This window comes from Pteropus medius, unplaced genomic scaffold (genome assembly GCF_902729225.1).
Source record: "Pteropus medius unplaced genomic scaffold, Ma_sr-lr_union100, whole genome shotgun sequence".
NCBI lineage: Eukaryota > Metazoa > Chordata > Mammalia > Chiroptera > Pteropodidae > Pteropus > Pteropus medius.
Window position 1 is genome coordinate 7045480 of NW_024349804.1, and position 26124 is coordinate 7071603.

The window sequence follows — 26124 nt, forward strand, 5'->3', positions numbered from 1 at the left end:
CCACTAAACGGTGACTGAGTTTTCCAACTTCTCCCCAAGTTTCACGTTAGAATGCAAGCTCTGAGGCACTGGCCTTGGGCTGGCCTCTTCTCTCTCTTTCCTTCCTTTTGTCCAAACTGGACTGAAGTACCCTTCCTCTACCTTTGGAGTGTGTGTGTGTGTGTGAATGGGGAGTTGGGTCAGTCCAGGCAGGTCTGAGTTGGAGCCTGAGAGAGGAGAAGGTGTTTGCAGAAGGGCAGCGGCGTTTCAAGCAAAGGGCGCCTCTGGGTGGAGGAGGCGTGGGCGCTGGAGAAGGGCGTGCTCCGGCGAGCGGCACTCGCAGCGCCGCAGGAAATGAATGCAGTCCAAGTCCTGGGGGTGCCCGGGGGGCATCGTAGCGAAATTGCCTTGCTGGTCCATTGGGAGCGCGTCCAGAACCCCAGGCTTAGCTCTCTTTGCAACACCGAGCCAGGTCCCCACCGGGCACCTGGCCGCGCTCGGCTGTCCGGTCGCGGGTGAGTACGTTCAAGGAAGCATCGCCACGCGGGCAGCTCCGTCCGCGGGTCCCGGCCAGCGGGCAGGGGAGGCCCCTGCTGGCTCCACGGGGCCCTGGGCCTCGCTCGCGCCCCTCGAGGGCAGGCGCCGTTCCCGGCCCGCGGCGTCCCGGAGCCCCTCCGGAGGCCTTCCTGGTGGTCCGCAGAGCCGGCTCATAAATCATTCATGAGCCGAGGCCGGCCGAGCGGGGCTGCGAGGGGAGGGGGCGGAGGCGGCGAGGACCCCAGCGGGAGCTGGACCCCGCGCGCGGTGAGTGGCGCCGTCCTTCCCGCCAGCGCGGCCGGCAGCTGCGGACTCTGCGCGGGGCCGAGCGCCCTCCCGGCCAGAACTCGGGGGGCGGGAACGGGGAACAGAGGGGCTCTTTCTGCGCCCCCGCCCCACGGCAGGTGGCGAGCCCCGAGAGGGGCTGGGGAGCCAGAGGGCTGCGGGGCGGGAGAGGAGGTCCGGGCGCGCGGCCAGCGGTAGTTCCCGGCAGGGGAAAACTTTGTGGGCGGCCTGGTGGGTCCTCTTCCCACCCACTGGCGGCGGCGCGCTGGGTCCCCGGCGCGAGCGGCCGGTGGGAAGGCGAGCAGCGACCAGGACCCCCGAGGCCGCGGGCTTGCTCTCGGGAGGGCGGCGGACCGAGGCGACGGTCGTGAGGGCCTTCGGGACAGTCCTGCAGCCACGGAGCGCGCGGTGGCACCAGGCCGCGAGGCAGAGTCCCCGGGGCGGCGTGGAAAGCGGGCACCGTCCTCTGGTTTACCAAATGGAGTGCGCGGCGCCGGCGACCACAGCAGGAGGGGGGTCTGGGGGTGCAGCGGGAGGCCACCTCCCCGCGTCCGTGACGGAGCGCACGCAGCCCTGACCTGAAGCATCCCCCCTGCCCTCTCTGGGTGCCCGGCGCGGGGACCTTCGGCCGCGGCGGGGCTGAGAACTGGGTGTTCAGGGCGGCCCCGGCCGCACGGCGCCAGCCAGGACAACAAAGCGCAGCGAGGACGCAGGAAGGGAAGAGCTTTGCGTGGCCAGAGGGTCTGGGGCCCCAGGTCAGTTTCCCCGAAAGCCGGCGCCGAGCGGGGCCGGGGATCCGATCCCGGGGGCGCTGCAGCGCTCCAGACCCCCTTCTCCCTGGCAACCCCCATCCTTGCCAACCCGGGCCGCGGCAGAGGACCAGCGCCAGGCGACCAGCGCAGGCACCCCCGCCGCGGGCGCCGCGGATTCCGCCAGCCGCCCCTCTCCCCCGCCCCGCCCCGCCGCTCTTTCTTTTGTGTCCCGCAGCCCGGGAGAGGCTCCTGCCGCGGTGGGAGAGAGTGGGGGTGGGGGGACAGCCTGGCCGCCCCTTGGAGCAGAAAGTCGAGGAAGCCGGCGCCCCACGCTTCGCTTCCTGCAGCAACAGGTTGCGCCTGCGGGTTGCAGAGGCTGCTGGCTTTGCAACTGCTCGTCTGGAGCAAGGTTTTCCCGGGGCCCTGTGGGCAGAGGCTGACCTTGTTAAGATAAGGCGTGTGATTGGGGGCCTTGAACGTACCTCTCCCCTCTCCACCCCGCACCCCGCACCCCAACATAGACCCACTGGAGAGGCAAACAACTGCAGTTAATGTTAGGTTGAACCATATGAAACTGCCGTTTTTGTGGCTCAAGACTTGCCTATCGGCAACTTCCTATGATTCATCTTGCGTGAAGGTATTACTTATTTTTCTTTTTTCACTCGCATGTGGGTTTCCTCTTTCAATACTCTCGGAGCTGCCCTGTCCTGTCAGGGTGACAGTATCGGTGTTCTGCATGGGCAGTTCGAACCCTTTATGGACTGCCAGCCGTGTGCTAGGCGCTGCCCCTGTCCCATCTCTAACCGTCCAACGCTATTCCAAACCCCATTTTAGAGATGAGCGAGGGAAAGCGTGGGGAAGGTATGCAGCGGCTCGCTCTCTAATAGGTGGGGCTGGAGAGAACCCGGCCCCGCCGTCTCTTCGGCAATGCCCTTGAGTTTTGTTTTGCTTTCTTAGTGTGTCCCATGTTTTCACGAACTTCCTTAGAAGTCCACGCTGGACTGTTTCTGTGCCTCTAGAACAGTGACGCAAACAACTGCATCGGGGGACGGGTTGAAAATAATAAAACTTTAAACCAAATACTGTTTTGTTAGTGCTGTTTAAAATATGAAAGAAATAGATTTTGCAGGGGGTGGGGGGATGTCAAGAGCTGCCTCTGAGATTTGTTAAAGGTCAGGATGCTTCGTTACAAATGACAGAAGCCAACTCTGGGTAATTTTAGGAGAAAAAGGACCGGGTACTGGTGGCTTAGAGAAGTGACAGGAAGGCTGGCTATCCACGCCCAGAATCCCAGGGGAGGACAACTCAAGACGTGTAACGGGCCCCCTGATTGGTGTGTGGCCATGGATGCGGCTGCTGACACGGCTCCCGTCTCTGCAAGAATGAATTAGAAGCAGCCTCTGCCTGAGCGTGTGTCTCCACGCACAAGCCCAGGAGCAAGCATCTGATTGGCTGAGCTAGAGTCACCCCCCAAGGGCACAGTTTGGGCACCTCAGCTGGCCTCACAATGAGAGGCAGGGCTGTCACCCACAGAGTCACAAAGGCGGGCTCAGAACTTGGGCAGCTCCCATCACGCCCCGCCACAAACCCCGGATGACAAACGTCCAGTACGAAGCTCCTCTTAAAAGAAGTTCCACCAAAAGAAGAGAAGCAGCGAAGCTGGATGGTCACCATGTTTGCTTTTAAGCCAGGATTCGTGGGAGTGCTGAGCTCTGGGCTCCAGGCTCCGAGTCATGCGAGGTATTTGCTTCACATTCACGTTCTCGGGCCCCCTTCCCCAGTTTGAAATCAGTGCCTTTGAAATAGGAACCGGGAATCTACGCCCCCAGAAACCAGAAACATGGTGACATGACTCTACTGATTAGTCTGGCGACTGTGTAAGGAGATAGCCCCTGAGGGAGCAGTTTCCCAAACCTGCAAAGTTGAGGGGCCCGGCAGAAAGCGAGGCCCCCAGACGGGAAGACCAGCCGATCTGCCGTCAGTGCCTCCGGTGAGGAGGCAGTCTGCTGTGGGTGGGCACCTCTCTGCCAGAGACCACAGCACTGCGCCTACACAAACGCTTGATACGATTTCAAAACAGGTAAAAATGACCATTTTGTCAGTCCACCCTCCTCCCTCCATCGTTTGGTTTCAGCAGCCCGTACTGAGTGCCTACTGTGCGCCTGACTCTGGGGGCACAGAGGTAAGTCAGGGGCCCCACACAGCAGGTGGGCTGCTAGGTCCGTCCAGTGCACTATGAGAAGGGCGATTCGGGAGGCTTTGCCTTAGTTCTTGTGTCCTGCGGTCCGGTTTGGGAAGCCTGAGATGTCGTTGGGATGTGTCGTGAATGAGCCAGGTGGCAACTCAGGAACGGTGCTGTTTCTCAAACTTCAGGATGTCTTAAGGATCAGTCACCAGGGGAGTGTGTTAAAAAGGCGTACTGGAGGGGGCGGAAAAATGGCGTAGATGATAGAGGCTCTGTTCATCCCTCTGGCCACCAAATCAAAGCTGTGACGGAAACGAGGAGCAGCAGCAACAAAAAAATCTCCTGGGATCTAGAAGAACAAGCCATACGACTAAGGAGACATCCAAGGAACGGCAGAAGGTAGGACGAGGTGAGGACTCGGGGCTGCCCGGTCTGAGCAGCTGAGTGAGACAGAGGCTGCAGCGGCAGCCTCATCTTCAAGGGGCTGCGTCCACGAGTGGATTTTCAGTGATGGACCTGCTTGCTCTGAGCACCAGTGCCGATTCAGCTGCACACAGGGAGCACCAGGGACTTACAAGGAGACATTGCCAGAGTGAGGGCCGAGGCGAGACTCGCTCTGTACAGAAGTGCGGGTGGTATCCATTGTTCCCTGTTGAGCCCTGCCCCCTCCTAGTGCATGGACACAGTGCCGCCATAGCCATGAGGCCATCAGACTGGATAACAGAGGTCGCTCTGCCCAGAGGATTCCCTGAAACCCCGCCTCCCCCAACTCGCGGCCCCACCCAAGCCACCTCCAGGTGTATCCTCAGCGAATCAGGTGCTCCTTGCTGAGACTCACACTGGTGGCAGCTGGCCTCGGTTTCTGGTGTGGCCCTCTGAGGCAACTCTAAGCACAGCATCTGTGGATTGTTCACTGAATCTTAACAGGTGGCCCCGGAGAGCTAGAGGCTTAGGCTAAGTGTGCCCTGCAGCTGAACCCCTCTCATGACTGTGCCACCAGACACCTACTTCACAAATCCACACTAATAAGACCGGGAGACTTAGGAGCTTTGCTTAGTACATAGAAACAGACGCGGAAAGGCAGCCAAAATGAGAAGACAAAGAAGCAGAAACCATATGAGAGAACAGAACAGAGATCCAGATAGAGCGGAGTCAAGTCATCTAACAGACGCAGAGTTCAAAACCCTGGTTATAAAGATGCTCAATGAACTTTTAGGAGGTGTAGATAAATTCAGTGAGAACTTCATAAAAAACGTAAAAATGGAAATGGAAATTATAAAAGGGAATCAGTCTGAAATGAAGAACACATTATCTGAGATGAGAAGTATATTAAATGGAATAAATAAAGGAATAAACAAAGTAAATAAAGAAGAGGATCAAATGCCCTATCTAGAGGACGGGAAAGCCAAGGACGCACAATCAGAATGGCGAGAGATGAGATGCCAAGATTATAAAAATAATTTAAGGAGCATATGGGACACTATTAAGGGTCCAAATATTCATTTGATTGGCGTAACTGAAGAAAATCAAGATGCTGAACGGCTGTTTGAAGAAATAATGATGGAAAACTTCCCTAACCTGGTGAAGGAAATGGACATAAAACCCCAGGAAGCTCAGAGAATTCCAAAAATCAGGGATCCAAAGAGGCCCACACCAAGACACATCATAATTAAAATGCCAATGGTTAAATACAAAGAAAGAATATTAAAAGCAGCAAGAGAAAAACAGATAGTTCCTTATAAGGGAACACCCATAAGAGTGGCAGCTGATTTCTCAAAAGAAACTATGCAGGACAGAAAGGCTTGGCAAAAAAATTATTCGACAGGATGAAGGCCCAGAATCTACAACCAAGAATAATTTATCCAGCAAAGCTATCATTTGGAGTCGAAGGACAGGTAAAGAGCTTCTCTGACAAAAATAAGCTAAAGGAATGTATCACCACCAAGCCGGTATTATAGGAAACATTGGAGGGACTTAAGAAGAAAAAACATGTATCAGAAACAGGAATAAAGAATGGTAACAGCTATATTCTTATCAATAAGTACCTCAAATAGAAAAGAATTAAGTGCTCCCACTAAAAGACAGAGTGGATGAATGGATAAGAAAACAAGACCCCTACATGTTGCCTATAAGAGACTCGCTTCCGTTTAAGAGACACACACAGACTAAAGGGAGGGGGGTGGAAAAACATATTGCTTTGATGGACCCAGAAGATATTTAAATCAGAGAAAGATAAACACTGTATGATTTCACTTATATGTGGAATCTAAGGAATAAAAAGAACAAACTGATCAAAAACAGACTCACAGACATAGTGGACAATTTGGTGATGGACAGGGGAGAGGTTTGGGGTGGGAAGAATGGGTGAAAAGTTAAAGTACAAATGGTAGCATGAGAGGGACGGGGATGGGAAGCAGCAGAGAGATCAGGGCATGGGAGGGAGATAGGAGAGAGGAGCAGAGGGGGATTTTTGAACATATAGATGTCTAACCAATGAACTGTATACTCGAAACTAATTAAATAAATGTTTTAAAAAGCAGATTAATCGGCCTCACCTCTAGCAATTAGGTTCGATAATCCGCGTGTTAAATAAACGCCTCATGCTAGGCCGATGCAGCTGTTGGCCCATGAGCGTTTTCCTGGGTTCTGTGCTGCCGGTACGTGAGCTGCTCGCTCCCCGTGTGCGGTTTCGTAAGTGGCGCCCAGACCTTCCGTTTTGGCATAGTCAATGAAAAACCGAGATGGAAAACTCTTGCTTTTTGACCTGACTTTTATCAATTGTCTCACTAGTAAAATCAAGTGAGATTTTGATGTTCTCTTAAAATTTACACTGAATTTCAAGAGGGACAACACTGTGGAGCAGGATGTAAAGACATCTGTATGGCCATGTAAAGACATCTGTCTGGCCGTGGGGCTCCAGGTGCTAACTCAGCTGACACTTCTCCCTTCACAGAGGTGAGAAGTAGCATCTCCTCTGGGATTTCCCCTCCCCTGCTGTTTCACGGAGTGAGTTTGAAAGGCTATTTATTCATAGCTCTCCCAAGGGCCCTCTGCCACATCTCTCCTGCTTTCTCTCTGTCCCTGGCTGAGGCGTGGTGGCATTAGCGGGAAGTCGGCCTTTCTTAGTAGCTGAGACTTTAATCCTTCCAGCTGCTGTGCTCCCTGCCTGTCCTTTAGCAGAAAACAGGACAAGATGCTGTGTGGTGTGCATGCGTACGTGTGTGTATACATGCATAATGACGCGTGTGTGCATACCTGCCTCCTGCTCAGAGCAGCCCTGTCCTACCTGCATGCATCTGTCCTTTCATGCTTTCCTCCTACCCTGTGCAGCCCGGAGACCTGCAGAGAGGGCTTCGTAAGAGCTGACAGGCTTTGTTTTCTTCCTATTTGTTTTCTACGGAAATGACCTGCAGACGGAGCAGAGCACTGGTTTCCTGTGAGAACCAGTGAAGAGCTGGAGCACTTCAGAGCCTGAGGCCAGTCGTTCGCAGCAGCTGTGCCTGGCAGGGACATTGAATCTGGGAACAGTTACCAGGGGCCTGGTGTGTCTATGGGTGAGACCTAGAGCCGACACAGAAGCTTGGGCTTAGTGAGGTTGGTACTGGGAGCCACTGGGGAATCTAAAAAAAAAAAACCAAAAAAACAGAAAAACCATGATTTGAAAAAGGGAGAGTTTCGGGTCATTCTCTTGTTAGCTGTGCCCTCTCGTACAGTATGTCACTGAAGTGGAGAGGACTTAGCAGACGAGGCCACATGCAAGGGAATTCAATATGAATTCACATCTTCATTCAAATAGCCCATGAAGTCCTCCCTCCTCCTTTGACTTGGAGGAAAGTAGGCAGTGGGGTCCACTGCCCTCTTGTACAGTGTGTCACTTTTTTGATGGTCCCTCTCCCCCAATCTCACGGTGTGTGTTTCAGGAGCACCCATGTCCTTATTTTGAAAGTTATTGTGTGTCTACCGTATAAATAAAATCCGGTATACCTCGATGCCAGCACAGACGGGACGAGCAGAGCACCTCAGTCCCTCTGGGAGGCTCTGTTTCGGCTCACGTAGCCTCGTGTGCCGGCCTGAGCGAGTCAGCTATTTTGGCTTATTTGCTTTTATATTCAGCAGCACTTACGGAGCCCCGACCGTGTGCCCTGCCTGTGTTCAGTTCTGGAGACAGACACATGGAAGAACAGGGTGCACACTGGGCATTCTCAGTGGACGCTGGACTGGTAGCTCCTTTTAGGATTCCTGTTTCTGCCTCTCCCCAGGGCTAAGTGAGAGCCCCCCTCTGCCCTGCCTTTCATCGCCTGGACCCCTAGTTGTCCAGGTGGTTGGTTACCTGGGGTGAAGGTTTCCATCATGGCTACCTTGTGAGCATGTGAGAAAGACAGATTCCAGTGTGACCTGACCTTAAAGAGTTTGATCCGTGCCCTGGAGGCCATGCTCTTCTAAGTTTGACTTGCAGACGAGTGGAGGGGGCATGTTTGAAATGAGATCAGTAAGCAAATGAGTAGAACAAAGGCAGAGTAAGATACAGCTCCAGAGACAGGGCCAGCCACACAAACGAGGGGAAAAGGAAACCTGCCATCTCTCTGTCGCTGGGCACGTCTGAGTCTCTGCCCAGAGCCTGACGGGGTTCCACACAGAGAGTGGCCTGGTGCCTCCAGCGTGGGCTCTGGAGGCAAATGGCTGGGTGCCGAGTCTGGCCTCATCATTAATCAGCTGTGACCTCGAGCAAGCCTCCGAAATCCTCTCTGCGTCGCTTTTTTCATGGGATAATGCCTCAGACAAGGTCCCGCCTGTAAAACAGGTACAGCGCCGTCTGGACTATAGTAAGTGCTCAATAAATGTTGGTTTCCAAGACCTCGCAGCCGTCTCTGTACCAGCCGGTGTTTCCTGAACCGGTAAGAGTCCGCGTTCTGAGTGTGGCCCCATGTGGAGGGGATCATCTCTCTCTCTCACGTCCCTGTGGCTCCAGGCAGCCTGAGTGCTTGCTTCCCCGCCCCCCATCGGCTTAGGCTGCAGGGCTTGCTCTGACGCTTTGCAGCCTCCCGGGGACAGCTCCTGGTGCAGGCAGCCTGCTGTGTTAGTGACCGCTTGCATCTTCTCTCCCCGCCAGGCATGCTGCCTTGAGCCGCTGACCCCGCTGGAGACCCTGCATGCCAGCCTGGCCTGAAAACGGAGGACTCCACAGACCCGGTCCTCCCCACACCTCTTCTGCACAGAAGCAAACCCTCCTGACTTAGCCACGGCTTCCAGAACCTCTGAGACGGGAGGCCCCCAGGTCTACCTCATGTTTGGGGCATCTTGCTAGCTATGGCCCTGATACTAGGCTTCTTGCTGCTGCTGGGGCTGGGCGGGAATACCATTTCAGAGGAGCCGCTGTCATCCAAAAGGACTACTTCTGATGTTCTGGAGTTTAAACTCCGGGAAGTGAAGTATGAGACCGAAGACTCTTATAAACTTGGACCCATTGGCATTCTCTTTCAAGTAGTGCACGTCTTTCTCCACGTGGTGCAGCCCAATGCTTTCCCCGAGGGTAAGTGCCAACCGCGGGAAAAGATAGAGTTTGCCTCCAGACACCCTCACGGGCACACGCGCAACATTGTCTGTTAATGACAACACGGTCAGTGCAGAGAATACTCAGTATTCTAAGGTATGAGGGTCAAAGCGATTGAATTGCACCAGAGCAGAACGTCTTTAGATAGAAGTTAAGAAAACTCGTACCGGATTAAACAGGTTGTCAGAAATGTGATTGTAAGAAATGAAATCAAACTATGTTGCGATGTCGGTTTTCTAATTCTTTATCCTCCTCTCCCTCCCTTCTTCTTTTTTTTTTTTTTTTTTTTAGCTAGAGCCATACATTTATTCTCAAGTGCATACCAAAGATAAAAATTAGGATAAAAATGCAAATTCTCTCCATCGTCCAAATAAGAAGTTAATCATTGCCTCCTGGCTTCAGAATTTAACTCTCCTCCACCCACCGCAAAGTGCAGTTTTCACATTGCTTAGGGCAAGGACAAGCCTGACCAAACCGACTTGCCTGAGTAACTGGTCGTTTCAGTCCCCAGTGTCTGTGAGGAAAGGGGAGATGGCCGTTTGTCAGAACCTCCGTGCTGTTATTCTTCCTGCGTTCGACTCCTGACTTGGCTTTTATGCCATTGTTTACCCCCTCTTCTGTACTTGGATCCCTCGGGGTGTGTGTTTCCAGGAACAAGAGTATGTAAGTGAACATGGTTTGTGAGAAGTGTCTGCTACTAGGGTTTGGCGGTCTAAATTTGTACTGGTTTAATGTTAGAGCTATCCTAAGCTTGTTCTTTAAACTACAAAGACTGAGCGCTATGACGATTACTAACGATTATAAAATTTGTGACCATCTGTATTATCTTCCATAGCTGCTCAGCTACTGTTAATAAGAGGTGTGTGTGTGTGTGTGTGTGTGTGTGAGAGAGAGAGAGAGAGGAGAGAGAATTTAGTGGACTTCAGCATTTGTTTATATTATGGGCAGTTTATACATTTTCATCAAAATATATTTATACTGAAGTTTTTTATATTCATTTGTCTGAGGTTAAGCGATTGAAACAGTTTGAAGTGTAGTTCTCAATTTTTTGTGAAGTTTAAATTTTCATTTCATGAAATAAATCACTCTGGGCCCTATTGTCATTGAAAAAAATCCTGAAAACTACTGCTTTTTTCAAAGACTAAATTTGCAACTCCAAGAGACAGAAATAGAAAGTAAGCACTTTTATTTACATTGAATATAAATTCAGTTTTCAATAGATACCTCTTTATTTATTTGTGGTCTTGATACAAATATTATTGAATAAACAAATACCTACTAGTATTTCTACTTGCATTTTTTTTTTTGGTAAAGCATAGAATTCAGTTGTTTAATATGAATTTACAATGACTTCTTCAAAAACTTTGTGAGGCATCCAGGTGTCAATCTAAGACATTTCATGTAATTAGTTAATCCTATAATCTCTTTCCATATGTTGTTTTATTTCTCTTTCTCTGGATTTCAGAGGAAGGCATCCTCAGACTCATTATATAAGGGAAAGTAGTATTTTAAAAAGTTTTCATTCAAATGGTCAGGTTAAAAGATATCTTGCTCCCAGTGCATTCTAAGATGTTGAACTCCAACATCATTATTAGTCTAGAAGGAGATGTCAGCAGAATTTAAACCCTAATGTAACCTGAGAGAATTAGCCTTGCATGTCCCTTGACCTTATTCAATACTTATTACCTAAGAGAAAGAAATTCTCAAAAGTTTCAGCAGTAGGCCACAGCAGACCAGCACTACCCCTTTCGAAATACAATTATTAGGTTGCTTAAAAAATATAATATTGAATTTAGCGAGTGACGTCTTAGGGTGTTGTTTCCTTCCACCATCCTATTATTTATATTCTTTCACCCAAAGTAACTATTAGGTGCTTTGCAACATAAAGGAAACATAGGAGATAAGCATGGTTTTTCCATTTGAGGCCAGTGCCTTTCATGAGCATCAAATCATAGGTAGGTGTCTGCATAGTTAAAGATGGGGTGGGGGGTGGAGAGAGAGAGGAGGAGGGAGAGAGAGATGGATTCCTTAACTAAATTAATGCATTAACCCAAACAGAAGACTTTGGGACGAGTCTTCCCTGGAGTAACACAGGGTATATCTTCCATTTGGAAGACTAGAAGTGTTTTGAACGCAAAGTCTCAGTGCCATCAGACTGGGGAGTTTTCCACTTTTGCATCCTGTGTTCAATTAAAATGGTATACCGAAGTTTTTTCTGCACTTGGAACTCGCTAAAGAGAAGCACATGTTGTATCCTTATAAATACAAGATGGAAAGGTCTCGTTTAGCTGGGACTTGAGACAAAGGCCTAACCTAACTTCCTGGGAGAAGAAAAGATTAGCTTAGAAAAGACCAGGGAGACAATCGGCTGTGACAGAATGTGCTCTAGAGCCTGGTGTGGGTGTTTCATAAAGACCCACCCTGGTCTGAAGCTGCAAGGGTGATACAGTGTCTGGGGGCCTAGGATCGCCGGGAAGAGAGCGATGGCTTCCATTTGGGGGGAGTCATTTGTCCATTCATTCGGTTTAGGAAGGGCATTGATGGCAAGTCAACCGGAGGGAATCAAGGAGAGGGTCTTCTGGGCAGAGGGAACAGCATGTCTAGAGAGTGGAGGAGATGGTGGTCCCCTGTGGCCCCCTGAGGTGGGTGTTCGTGGAAGAACACTGCCAAAGTCGGGGGAGCAGAGCTGGAGGACCCTGACTGACAGTTTTGCAGAGAGAAGGAAGCTCAGGCGGTACGAGCAGAGGTTTCATTCACTTAATGAGCATTTACTGAAAGCCTCTGCCTTGTGTGGTGCACCTTGCTGGTGCGGTGAGCCAGGATGGAAACAAAATTGGGTTTTAGGAAAAGAATCTGTCAGTAGCTGGTAGGATAGGTCACGGGGCTGGAGGCTCCTGCAGTGGTCCCGAGGGAGGTGGAAACGAACGAACTTGGAACGAGACAATGGTAATGGGCGAGGTGGAGGCAGGATCTGTTTTACATCCAAAGGACTTGGTTCAAGTCTTAGCTTTTGCCTATTACGTACTTGGCGATTTGGCCAAATCGTTTAATTTTCAGAGCCTCTGTTCTTGTAGTTATAATATGATTGTAATCATAACGTACTTTATAGCTTTTATCTGTGATGCTTAAATGAGACAATGTGTGTAAAGCCAGTGTTTAAAACCATGCCCGAAAGGCACAGAGAAAAATCTTCAGTAAATGTGGCTGCTATTGATATTATCTGAGAAGAAGAATTGGCCAGCTTTCATGCCAAGAATGGTGTCAAGAGGGGACGCGGGGAAAAGGAGGTGTCTCCGGGAGGGATGGTTAAAATGTCCTCGCTGCTGCTCCCTAGAGAACATCCCACATGCAATTGCCTCATAAGAGGCTGTTCCATTACTTTGGAAGTGAAGTGGGCTGCGTCTCCCGGCAAGCCCCACATAGCAGGACTGGGTCCAGAAGCACAGGGCTCGGGTGTAATGCCAGCGTTCTGAGCCGTCTTTCCTCCTCCACCAGAATATCTGCATCTCATGAGCTCTCACGTTTCTCCGCCTCTTCCTATCCCCCTGCCGTCCCCCCCGAGTACCTGTTGTAAGGGGTACTTTGCTACGTGTTAGCTCTTTGGATCTCCCAGCACCTTTGAGAGGTAGATGATGGCGGTGGTTGGTGGTCTTGTTTCTATTTGTTGTTTCCCCCTTTACAGATTGGAACACTAAGTCAGATAAGATTACATGTTCAAGGTCACAACTAGCCAGTGGCAGATTGAGAACCTGTCTCTAGGACTGGCTGTCTCTCTTATATTCCACAGCTTGGTTTTTTCCCCCCGAGCTTACTTTGTAGATAATTTATTTCCCTTATAGTGCTTTCAAAATGACTATGGGTTACTACGAAAATAGTAACTTTTGCAGCATTAAAAGTGTGCATGGCAGAGTATTACTTGGTCTGGACGGTACATAGTATCTTTTTGAGTCTGCGGTATCTGTGTTGCATTTGGTAGAAATCATGACCCAGATCAGAGTCATCCTAACAGAAGCAGCAAAAAAAAAAAAGTCTCTTCTGCTTTTATTTTTATAGAAATTCTCTAAGATTATCCTCTTCTCTGTTGTGGTATGTTTTTAAATTAGATATTAGGATGCTTGACCCACTTGTAACAGCGTTGGAAGCTAATCTGGTTTGCCCCTTGGGTTTGTGGATGCAGGAGAGAAGAGTTAGTAACGTGGGGAAAAGGAATTTGGGGTGCCATCGGAATGTTCCATCTTGCAGGCGTTCCCTCTGGTGCAGCTAACAGAAACCTATTAGCTAAGACAATGAAAAAAAAAAGACTTCTCATCAGAACTCTAGGTTATCTGAGGGGTTGGCCACCAGGGTCTGGACCTTGCTCTCTGCAGCCTGCACCTTGCACTTGGCTCCTGTCTGCACAGAACCCCATTGTTCCTCCTCCTAGCTCTGCCCGCCCCGCACCCCGGCACCTCCGCTCCTGCCGTCTTCGGGGTGGAGAACCAGGCTGCCGGCGTTATAGGTTTTGGTCCGGTTCCCTAGAGAGCGGCTGGGCATTCTTTCTCTTTTAGGGCGCAGTCCCAACTCCAGTCCTGCCTGGGCCAGTCACCAAACATGGGCCCATTGAGTCACGGGCCGGGGTCACGACCTGTGGGCCTGACGCTGCGGGTCCACGTCTGTCCACATGGCATCACAGGCCGGGAGGGGGGTTCCCAGGGAAAAGGTGGCTGGGCAGACAGCCCGATAAGTGTGTCTGTGCCAATGTCCACGTCGAATCAGGATGTGATGTCGTGTCCAACGCCGGCGTGTTCTTAGTTCGAACAAAGCCAGCACTGTTCTTCAGATCATGTAACTGATGCTGGCAATGGGCCTGGCCATATAAGGTCATGGAGGGAAATAACTAGCATCTACTGTTCCTCTCTCCCAGGTGTCACTCACACGGGGCAGGCCACGACTAGCATCTCTTTTTCATCCTAATGGCTATAACAGCAAACATGTTATATAACAGCTATTATGTGCTCGTGTGCAAGGATTTGAGCAGCTTACCCTGTGTGGGCTGGGTGCTATTATTCTCATTTTATAGGAGAGGAAGCGCAGGCTCAGAGGGCCAGCTGACCTGGCCGGGCTGGTCAGTGGCAGAGGCAGGGTGTGAGTCCAGGCAGGCTGGCCTTAGGGTCCAGGCTCACAATTGCTGCTTTTATTTTGCTAGTAAGAAAAGCGAGACTCAGGGTGGTTAAGGGACTGTTCCAAGGTCACACACACTGATGGCTAAGTAAGTGGCTAAGCTGGGGTTTGGCCCAGAGCCCCATGGCACCCAAGCCTGGGCTCACCCCCAGTGTTCCACGCGCCTCCGTGGATATCTGCTGTACTGAGTGCGGGGTGGGGTCAGCCGGCTGGTGAGACGCACACGGATTGTAACGGGCACCTCTAATTCTCCGTGCTTGTCTTCCGCTTCATGGTACAGTTTTTTCAGCTGACCGAAAAACTGGTCCTGTCAACTATATCCCCATAAGCTTGTCTACAAAGTCTTGCTGAAAAGCGCTTCTGTCTTTCTATAAGAACAATAGAGGCGGGCTGCGTACTTCTAGGAAGGGTGCACCTGACCCGCTCTGGAAAGACACAAGAAGAAAAGCTTCCTGTTCTCCTGGTCTCCAGCGATGACATCCTTTTAGGAGGCCTTCCAATACTGCAGGAAATGAGAGATTAAGTATAAATATAAGTGAAGGGAGAGACTGCCCCAGCAGCTGCTGGACGAAGCCAATGGTTATTAAACATCCCTTGTCCACTGGGGCCAAGTGGAATGGAAGTCCTAAAATTTGCACTTGGAGAAGCAGCTATAAAGTGTGGTCTGTGAGGGCAGTGCTGGGTCATGACCACAGAGCAGGATGGACATTGCCGGGGGAGATGGCCCTAGGTGGGCCTGGCACGCACCCTCTGCTTGGCTGGGGTCCAGATTCGGAAATGCGCCCAACACCTGAGCAGCGGAGAAGGGCTCGCATTCTGGAGCTGACGCCTGCGTCTGAATCCCGGCTCTGATGGTTACTAGCTCTGCAAGCTTGGGCAAGTTACTTAAATTTTCCATTCCTTAGTTTTCCTTCTGTAAAATGGAAATGACATTAATATTACTTTTGGAGTCATCATAATACTTAAATACACTAGGTGGTTTAAAACAACAGAAATTTATCCTATCATAGTACTGGGGGCCAGGAGTTCCAGGCTCAAGGTACTGACAAGGCCATGCTCACTCTGAAGGCCCTAGGGGACCATTCTTTCTTCTTCCAGCTTCTGGGCTCAGGTGTCCCCTGGCTTGTGACTGCATTACTCCAACCTCTGCCTGTCTTCACATGGCCACTGTCTGTGTGTCTGGCTCACATCTCCCTCTGCTTTTCTCTTGTAAGGACCCCTGTCACTGGATTTAGGGCCTTCCCTACATCCAGGATCATCTCAAAATCCTTAACTTAATCACATCTGCAAAGCTCCTTTTCCCAAATAAGGTCATAGTCACAGGGTCCCAGGGTCAGGACTTAAACTCATCTTTTGGGGAGTCACCATTCACCCCACTATACTTACTACATAGTTCTTTAATCTTCCCCAACAGCTCAGAGATATTAAGTAATGTGCCCAAGGTCCTATTTCTGAAAAGCGATGGGACTAGACTAAAACCTGACTGTTAGATTCCAAGGGCGCACATTTCAATCAGTATAAATATGTAGTGACCTACTGAGCATGAAGCCCAGTATTGTTTGGCAGAAATGGCATTGACTGCATTTCCCTGTTCTCAAAAGGCTGACGTTGAGTGAGGAGACCTCACCTCCACGGTGGGCTGTGATGCAGGGCAGGCTGGTCCATGCTCACTGCCAGGTGTGAAAGTTTGCTCACAGCTGTCCAGAGGAGAGATTAATCACGAGGGGGCAATCAAAGAGGGCTTCGTGGAGGAAGTCGCATTTGAACTGAGCCCTAAGGGTGTGGAAGCATTCAGGAAGCAGAGGAGCGTGTTCCAGGTAGCTCGTTCCAGGTGCACAAGGCAGAGGCCTGAGCGATGCAGATTGAGACAGGGGCTCATGGATACAGCAGTCTGGCTGGAGCTGCACATCGGGGAGGTTGTCTGGCCATGAGCCGGGGAGGAGGTCAGAGACAGATGGGAGGCAGGCTCTGGAATGTCATGCCCACAGGTCTGCATGGAATTCCGCAGGAAGTGGAGTGTGGGCACCACTCGGTAAACGTACAGCCCTGACCAAAGCCACAGGAAGGAGGTCATGGGGGTTATGCATTGTCCCCTGAGCCTGTTCCCGGAAATTCTCGATCCTACTCCAGGTGTGGCTGCTGGACCAACAGCATCAGCATCACCTGGGAGCTTGTTAGAAATGCAGATACTTAAGTCCCACCCCGTATCTACTAAATTTTTTTAATTTAAAAAATATTTAACATTTTTTGTCGAAGAATCATATGCATGCAGAAGAACGTACCCAAACCTACAACTTGGTGACTTTTCACAAACAGCACACACCTGTGTAACTAGCTCTCAGAACAAGTCCACAGAAGATTCTCTTATTTCCTTAGAACCTTCTATTACTGCTCTTTGGTTTCTGGCTTCTTTCGCTCAACATTTTATTTGTGAGATTTATCCATATTGTTGCCTGTAGTGGAAATATTCATTCCCCTTGTTGTATACTATTCTACCCTAGGAATATACTCTAATTTTTTGTATCCAACTTTCCAGACTGGCATTTGAGAGGTTTTCAGTCAGGGCCTGTTTTAGTCAACTTGGGCTGCTATAACAAAAATACTATGGACTCTGCGGCTTATACGACAGACATTTATTTTTCACAGTCTTGCAGGCTGGAAGCCCAAGATCAAGGTAGAGGACTCTCACCAGACACCGGATTCGGTGTCTGGTGAGAGTCCTCTACTGGCTTGCAGATGGCTGCCTTCTTCCTTGGCAGACAGAGAGGGGGTGCACTCTGGTCTGTTTCTGGTTTTCCAGGAGTCCTAACCCCATCGTGGGGGACCCACCCTCATGATCTCATCTAAACCTAATTACCTCCCAAAGGCCCCACCTCCAAACGCCACTGCTGGTGATCAGGCCTTTGGGATAGGCATTTGGTGGGGAGCACAAACATTCACTCGATAGTAGGACGATGAGGTATAGCGCTTCTACGAAGATTTTTATATATGTCCCTTGGTGACTATATATAACAACAAAATCCTTTAAAAAAATTCTTTTATTGTCCAGAATTTCAAATAGCTTCAAAAGTAGAAGTGTCTGAGGATCCCTTATTCACCCATCCTCAAGCTTCAGCAGCCTTGTTCTATTTCTACCTCTACCTACTCCTTCGACTCAACCTCTACATTTTGAACTAAATCACAGTCTTTCTGTTAATTTCCTCTGTAAGGATTCTAGTACATGTCTCTAAAAATAAAGACAGAATACTATTAAACTATAGGAAGTTAATAAGAGTTCTTCAATATAATCAAATATTCAGGAAGTGTTCAGAGTTCTTGATTGTCTCATAAATGCAATTTTTTAAACGGTTTATTTGACTCAGGATCCACATAATGCCCACATGCTGCAATTAGTCGGTAAGTCTCTTTACGTCTCTTTTTAATTTATAGGATGCCCCTCTGTGTATTTTTTTCCCTTTGAAATTTATTCGTTGAAGAACCTCCTTTTCCTATAGCGCATCCCATAGGCCGAACTTTGCTGGTTGCATCATCGTGATATTCTTAACATGTTCCTTTGTGCTCTGCATTTCCTGTAAACTAGTACTTAAAAGATCAGATGCAGGTTCATTTGGGGGGCAAAAGCAATTTGTAGACGGTATTGTACATTTGCATCAAGCAGATGTACGTCTGGTTGTCTCTCTCCGTGATGTTAACAGTACTGATGATCACTGTTTGTATTTATTTATTCATAACGGGTCCAGTCCTTTCAAAATTGTTCGCAAACATGCTCTCGACTATATTGCAACTCTTAAGAAAAAAATGGGGTACTTTGCATGTTTTGTAACTTGAATTTTTCCCTTAACATTACATTGTGAGCTTCTCTCCATGTCTGTTCCTAAGAGGGTGTTGACTGAAACAAAAAGGTTTTTAAAGCAAAGAACCTACAATATCCTTTTACTGATCTTTTGATGTAGGGCCAAGGCTTAGGACTGTTTTTATTATGAGTTAATTGTTTGAAGTTTCACTGTTAGCGTTTCTGATATAAACAGCACCCAAAATTCATCCTCTCTCTTTTTGGTTCCTTTTGTTCATTTCTTTGAAGTGGAGCGAAACACTTGGAGCTCAGTGTTCTAGACTTGCAGTTTGTTGTTTTCCCCCTAGACTCTTACAGTTCACCCACGTGTAATTTCATCTGACTGACTGGCTTTTATTAAGTCTTTACAGAACTTTCGACTTAGTTTTCAATGCGCGTTCTTTTTATGTTCCTATTTCCTCAGTTCGTGTAATATTTAATTACACATTTCACTTATTATACATAGAGGCAGAAAGAGCAAACACAGAGGCAGAAAGAGCAAACACAGTGTTATGAGTCATGTCTCTCCCAAACTTCATATGTTGAGGTCCTAATCCCCAGTACTACCGCATGTGACCTTATTTGTAGATAGGATTGTGGCCGATGCAATTATTTAAGATGAGGTCATCCTGGAGGAGAGTGGGCCCCTAATCCATTATGACTAGTGTCCTTACAAAAGGGGGGATTTGGAGACCAATACAGACAGGAATGATGGCCATGAGAAGGTTGGAGTCATGCAGCCACAAGCTCAGGAACCTACCAGAAGCTAGCAGAGATCTGGAACAGATCCTGCCCTGAAGCCTTCAGAGAGAGCTTGTCCCTTCGACACCGTGATCTGGACTTCCACCTCCAGAACTCTAAGACCATACGTTCCTGTTGTTTAAGCCGCTCCACTTGTGGTCCCTTGTTACAACAGATCCAGCAAACTAACCCACCCCAGAAAGCAGATGAATGAGCAGAGGACAAGTACGCAGGGCCAAGGACGCCCTACCGAGGTGGTCCCCGCGCCTTGCGAGGGACGGTGTGCTGCCATGTTTTCGGAGGGAAGGGACTTATGGCTGGGTAAGCTGCTCAGCTGGAAAGTGGGGTTTAGCTCCCCGAGTCTGTACTGTATGTACCTGGATACGTGCGTCAGTCTCATCACCCATTTGTTTAATTCATGGATTCAACTCTATGTGCCAAAGAGTAAAAAAAAGAGAGAGAGAAATCAATACTACCAATGGTTTTCTCCACCTTTCTGCCTGACTCAGCACCCAACTCCTCACCAGACACCTCATTCCGCTGCCGCCTGCCCTCGCTCAGTGCTTCCCGGCAAACTTCTGTTTTTTCTTTACAACTCTCCTCTTATGATCCGTAATCTCGAAATCTGGTTCCTCTTCCCTCCTCGTTTTGTCCCTACTATTTCTGTCTCATTCATACAATTTTACTTTTGCAGGTTTAACACCATCTTTTAATAGTTTGCAGTCGCGGATTATACACTTACTGATGCCAGCCACGCCTGCACTTCGGAGATCTTCAGAATTGCTGGCTTTTGTTTTAGTGTGTTTGAACTTTTAAGGAGGTTATACTCCCCCATGCCACCAAATTTCTTTCTCTGAGCAAAGGCTGACTATTTTGCTATCTGTACTTTCCTGAAATGCCGTCGAGTCACCGATACCACTGAGCTATCGAGCAGTTCTACCCTCAGGGCCTGCTGCTCTGCCTTTAAGTTTTCTTCTAGAGCTCATCCCTTTATTGTCAGGTTTTCCATTTTTTCCCCCTCTTTTTGTTCCTCTGTCGTCAGTTGTTAATGAATCCCTGCTTTCTTCCAACCCTAACGTTCCGCGCTACACACTTCACTTTACATGACTCTCTAGGTGAGTTGCAGTAGGCCGCTCCATTTTTTTTCTGTAGAAATCAAAGCGCATGGACTTTGCGGTCACTGTTTATATTTCAGAGACATGAAACTTCACTTCCAAGATTATCCTCTTTTACTCTCATGGCAAAATTCAAGTTTATAGTTTTTTAGCCAACAAGATCTCCAAACTTAACAATAATTAAAGATCTGTGAATGGTTCAAGGACAAGGGACAGCTGTGATGTGAAGACCGCTTGTACGATTCACACCAAAGACGTCAGGGGCCCCTGGGGACACCGGACCTGGGAAAGAAGAGTTTTGAATTAAATCCGAATCATCAAATGAGTCCATTTATAAACATCGCTTTCATGCTCAATATTTATTAAAATAATTAAAACTAAGTGTATTTTTACTTTTAAATTTAAAAGCGGTATAGGTGCATAAAAGGCAAATAACATTCAAAGGCAATGATGGCTAATGAGTGTTTTGTTTTATTTACTCATTCATTCAGTGGGTACTCAGTGAGTGCTTTCTAAGTGCCAGGCTCTGTTCCAGGCTTTGGGAAATAGACATCCACAAAACGTTTCACACACACACACACCACGCACACACAACACACACACAACATGCACACACACACACCACACGCACACACAATAATAATACCACATGCAACACTCACACACACATTTTTCTTTTTTTGAAAGGAATTATTTAACACTCTCTTCTGCTCCTTGCTTCGAAAACTTAACGTGTCTGATAGATTATTCTAGATATCCATTTCATTTCTCTTTAATTTCACAAAATGCAGAGAAGTGCAGAGAACAATTTCATAAAACATCCAGAGTGTATTTATTCTCCCAGAATGAACATGTAGTCAGATTGTTTTAAATAAAAGAAAGAAAACATGTTGACAAAATTGGAATTATATACTACCCGATCCTATTCTCTCCTACCTCCCTCCTCCCTTTCACCTCAGAAACTATTACTCTCTCAATGCACGTGTTTCTGCACTCACTATATATCAAGAGTGTATTGTTTTGTGCGTGAGTATTGTTTTATGTCTGCTTTAAAAAAAAAACACACTGTTATGTTTTTGTTTTCTAGCCATATTGAAACCCATGGATTCTAACCATTAATTTGAGCTGCACTCTGATGTCCCGTTGTGCACGTAAACCACATTGTGTTCATCCCTTTCCCTAGCGATGGTTTTTAGGTCTTTTTCCTCGTTTTGGTAACTACTACTCAGTGTTCCGTTGATGAGACAATGCATTTCACTGTTATTGATAAATATTTGGGTTTCCAGCTTTTTGCTATTTTAAGCACTGCTACAGAGACCCATTCTTGAATGTATAGCTTTGAGTCCTTGGACAAGTAAAACCAACGGGAGGAATCCTAGAAAAAGAATTCTGTGGCAAATGGTATGTGCACTCAGAATTTTGGTTGATTTACCAAATTGTTCTCTAATTCGCTAACCAATTTGTACTGCCAGTGTTAGGACATGGAAACGCTTGTTTTCCCACACTTTTTTAAACCCCGTTTATTAAGACTTTTATCATTGCCAATCAGACGATAATAGAAAAAAAAATCATGTTTTCGTTCGTGTATCTTTAATCATGAGCGAGTCATACTCTTTTATCCATTTGTCTTCTTTATTTCAAAGAAACTTCCCGTTCTTGCCTTTGCTCATTTTTCAGTCCAATTATTGATATGTTCCATTTTGGTCTATTAAACAGTAGTATCTCGCCAAATTTAAACTACTTAATTCCTGAGTAGATAATATATTTACAGCACTCTGAATCTGAAGGTGAGAAAGGATATGTAGTGCGAAGCTGTCTCATTCTCGATTCTCGGCTACGCGGCCGGCTTCTTCACAGGCAAACACAGTTGTCATGTTTCCAGGTTTTGCATGTGCATTTGTGTGTCAGTGTCTTTTCAGACACATTTTCTCCAAGCAAATATATGTATACAAACGATGACATACTGTATATGTGACTTGGCACCTGGCTTTCTTTTTAAACAACCTGGTCGTTATTTTATCCTAGTACATAAAGAGCTTCCTCGTTCTATTTTTGTCGCTGCAAAGTAGTTTATTACTTATTAACTTCTTTGCACCATTTTGCTGTTATAAACAATGTGGTAGATAACTTTAGTTATTTCACAAATGTGCAAGTATGTGTGTGGGAAAAAGTCCTAGAAATAGAATCGCCAGGTCTATTTATAATTTTGTAGATTTGCACTTTTAACGGGTGTTACCTAGCTGTGTTCCGTAAAGGTCGAATCGATTTAATCCTGCAGTAGCAGTGCAGAAATGTCTCACTGAATTTTGTCCAGTATCTTCGGAGTTGGATATTATCTCTATATTACATTCGTGGACATAGAGGCTCAGAGAGAGGAGCTCACTGAGCCAGGCTCACACAGCTTGTGAGTGGACACGGCAGGAACGTGAACTCAAATCGGTCTGATTTCAGTATCTTTCTCTTTGCATTATGTTCATTGATGAGGCTATTAATGGCACAATACTTTTTAGTGGGATTGAACAATGCGCCTCATAGAAAATGCTATGTAAGTCTAGAAAGAAAAACAAGTAGAATAATTGTAAAGGTTTCATATAAAGGTTAACTCCAGTTATTACTCAGTGGGTCCTAGATCATTTCCAAGGTAGCTTTCTGGATACCGTTACTGCTTGTTTTATAAGTAAGTCTTCCGCACTCTAATAGGAACGGGTTCCAGAATTAAGGCCTGGATGGCCTATACAGGCTCCTAATGTGCCTTTAAATGGAAAATTACGTTCATTTTGTTCCATCTATTATTCATAATTCTTCCATCTATACCTGGAAGTCTATTTGATGTTCTTTCTTAACTTTTTGGTTAAACATTTGCTTATCTCGTTTTTATTCTTATTTCCTAATAAATTCATTTAAGTCTATCAAATTTCTTCTGAGAACAATTTCGGCTTTATCCTGTAGATTTTGAAATGCGGTGTTCTCATTTTTAATTTCTAACAGTTTATCATTTCAATTTTGATTTCCCCTTCTACCCGGTTTGGCTAATGTCAATCAATTTCACCTTTTTGAGAAGGACTGAATGACAAAGACTAAATATGAGTCGTTATCATGTTTATTGAAAAATTTCATGTCTTCAGCTGTCTATTCTGCCACCCACCTGAGCTGTGTCCTGAGCCCCGAGCCGTGTACCCACGGGACTGCTAATGAGCCCCTCACGTGCCTCTCCTCCCTACTTCCTAAAACTGTGCAAGGACACATGTTCCTTTGGCGACTGTTGGGATGTTGTTGAAACAGTTGTTGATTATGTTTCAGAATTTCCTTTTGGAGAGAGCACACAGACAAAAACCTACCCAGTCTTAAGTTTTTCCTGGACAATTGGCCTAAGCAATTCTAGGTGGCTTCTGGGGAACTTTAGAAACATGGCTCCCCCGTTAAGCCACAGGCAGAGGTCTCTGGGGTGCCACAGGCAGAGGTCTCTGGGGTGCCCCTTGCTTCACATGTTCCACTCCTGCAGATGCGTGTGGGTGCAGGCTGTGGAGACGGAACCAGGGGTCGGTTCACGTCTGCCTGTACAGTTTGAGGATTTTCACCTATGTCCCTGGGCTTGGCTTGCTTTTCTTTTTTCTTTCTTTTTTCACTGATGTTATGTTAATTTTATATATCATCTCATTAACCTAGGTAGAACAGGAATAAAAATAAAAATCCTGAAGGCCAAATTTTTATTGAGTAGGATTAAAAAAAAAAAAAAAAAACGAAAATAATTTAAAACTGGAAGAGAGAAACGGAGAACACTCCGGGGCAGCAGTCTGGGTGAAAGCTGTCTCTTTAGCCTTGAGGGCAGAGGGGTGATTAGTTTACAGAAAGCAGCTTGAGACACAAGTCTTTTATTTAGTCATTCTGCTGGGAGGGACAGAATTACTGTTCAACCCTGGCAGCCAAAAGTTGGTGACATAACCGTTTATTCGTGTTCGATATTTCTTTAGCATTTATAATCTCATACAGGAACCTATAAGTGTCTGAATTATCATTTTAAAATATTTTAATTTGATGGTGTCACTGATTCAATAGGACATGTTTATGAATTGAGAGGAAGGCTCTCTTTAAACCTGATTGAAAGTAAATAGCCTTGTATCCGGGGCAAGAGGAGGTTGTATATGTTTTAATATCCTCCTGGAAATTGGCTGACCCAGAAACTCAGCCTAATGAGATTTGGACAGCAAGCTTCTAAGAGTGTGATTGATTGTGACATGCCACGTTTAATACGGCCAAATCTACTATGGTGTAAAATGAATGGCTGCCCGGGATGTCTGTGCTGCAAGGAATTGCATTTCTTTAAAGAGCCATTCTAAACGTAACTTGTGCGATAGACATAAAGCCCAGTGAAAAATGAATAGCTACTCTGAAATGCAGTTAATAGCTGACTTCAGAAATGAGTGCTTCCCAAGTATTGCGTTGCAGTAATGGGGAGCAGACGCGTCTTCCCAAAGACCAGGTGGCTCTCAGGTACCTCCAGATGTCCTACTGTGAGTGTGTATGTCAAATGTGTCCGCTTCTCTTGGTCAGGACTGTCCTCCCCGTAGCTGAGGCTGCCCATCGCAGTGACCTCTTAACTTCTACAGACCACGGGGAAGGGTAGACATGGAATCTCCTATAGATCGTGATAGTCACACCAGCTGGCCTCCCTGCTCTTCCTGAAGCATGCCGCGTGATGTCCTGACTCAGACCCTGAGCATCTGACCGTTCTCTTTGCTTGGACCATTCTTCCGGCTGGTTTGTTTCTCATGTCACTCGGGTCTTTGCTCAAGTGTCATCTGCTCAGAGAGATTGTCTCTGACCACACTGTCTAATTTAAGACCCCTCTCCCCACCCCCTTACCTTGCTTCATTTTTCTTTGTAGCATATATCTTGGTATTATAGTAAATATTTGTTTGTCTTGCTTATTAGACTCTAAACGTCTTGAGGGGTGGCACTGTATTTTGTTCGCCTCTTCAATACTGTGTCCCCAAGAGCCCGGAACGGTGCCTAGAATGTAGCAAGTGCTCAATAAACATTTGTCGTGTGCGTTAATGACACGGCCTTGTACCCCCCGCCTGCTCACTGTGCCGCGGTCCCATTGGCCTTTCGGTTCTTAGGAACCGCCTTCGCCCTCAACCAGTTTTCCTTCCAGCCAGATGCTCGGCTTCCTCCCCATCTCTGTTCTACTTCCTCTTAGCGGGCGGGTGTTTCCTTTGTATCTTCCAAATCTCTTCCCATGTTTGCTTCCTCAGACGGTGGCCTTCGCTGACCAAATGTAGCAAGCTGCCTCCTCGCATTTTCATCTCCAGCTCGGCACCCCCTGATCGCACTCTCAGAGCCCCCCTCAGCTTCGCTTTGTCAGCACCCGCAGTCTGGCCCTCATCCCCACTGTGATTCTCTGCGGCCAAATCCCAAATCCGCTTGCACCGTGTTCTGGTGATTCTATTGTCTCATCTCCATGCCGGAGCAACTGACCGCTCCTCCTGGCCTCCCTTTAAATATGTATTCATGGATCTCCAGGACGTTCACAGTCCTGGCGGTTCTGACCCGTTTTTCTCAATAAATCCCCTTTCCCACTTCTTACCTACATACTTTGTCTTCTCAGATTTCTACCCTGAATCTTCCTCCACCAGCCAGCAACCTCATACTTCACAGAGCGAACGGATGGGACCACACGGAAACTGACTCATACCTCCCTATTTTGATTTACGGTTTTTCACTAGGGTTATTCATGCATTTAGAATTCTTTTCTCTGGGTAGAGTCATTAACCACAAGATAAGATCGTTTTCAATGGTTTTAAAAGAATTATCAACTTACTAGAAGGTCTTGTAATGGTTTATGCCACCACTAGTAATGTGTTGGGGATTTTAAAAAATGCATTAATTGCAAAGAACATAACATCTCGTTATCTTAACATATATTTTTGATTACTAGTGAGTTTGTTTTCCCATCTGTTTCCTTGTTGAGGAGCCTGTGAAACAGC

At 47.5% G+C, this 26124-nt stretch overlaps 1 protein-coding gene and 1 long non-coding RNA gene across 13 annotated transcripts in view; one reads left to right on the top strand and one right to left on the bottom strand.

Annotated features, from left to right (window-relative positions):
* The first annotated feature begins 278 nt into the window (after positions 1-278).
* The window catches only part of PROM1 (prominin 1), an 85386-nt gene continuing 59540 nt past the window's right edge, over positions 279-26124 (top strand). For 5 of the 11 annotated variants that reach the window (XM_039838137.1, XM_039838140.1, XM_039838143.1 and 2 more), the window contains exons 1-2: positions 353-494; positions 8849-9268. In XM_039838137.1, coding sequence (XP_039694071.1) covers positions 9046-9268 — 223 coding nt within the window. In that variant the 5' untranslated portion in view covers positions 353-494; positions 8849-9045. Of the gene's footprint in view, positions 495-1416; positions 1557-2051; positions 2191-8848; positions 9269-9745; positions 9953-26124 lie in introns of those variants that run through there. The other 6 variants (XM_039838139.1, XM_039838138.1, XM_039838141.1 and 3 more) reach the window with 6 other exon arrangements.
* Positions 19521-25970, bottom strand: LOC120582816 (uncharacterized). 2 transcript variants are annotated; one of them, XR_005647651.1, is made up of 3 exons: positions 25725-25970; positions 25001-25147; positions 19521-20419 (listed from the first exon to the last, which is right to left on the bottom strand). It is a non-coding gene; the product is annotated as an uncharacterized LOC120582816 (long non-coding RNA). The 2 variants fall into 2 exon arrangements; XR_005647650.1 differs by lacking the exon at positions 19521-20419 and adding an exon at positions 23220-23799.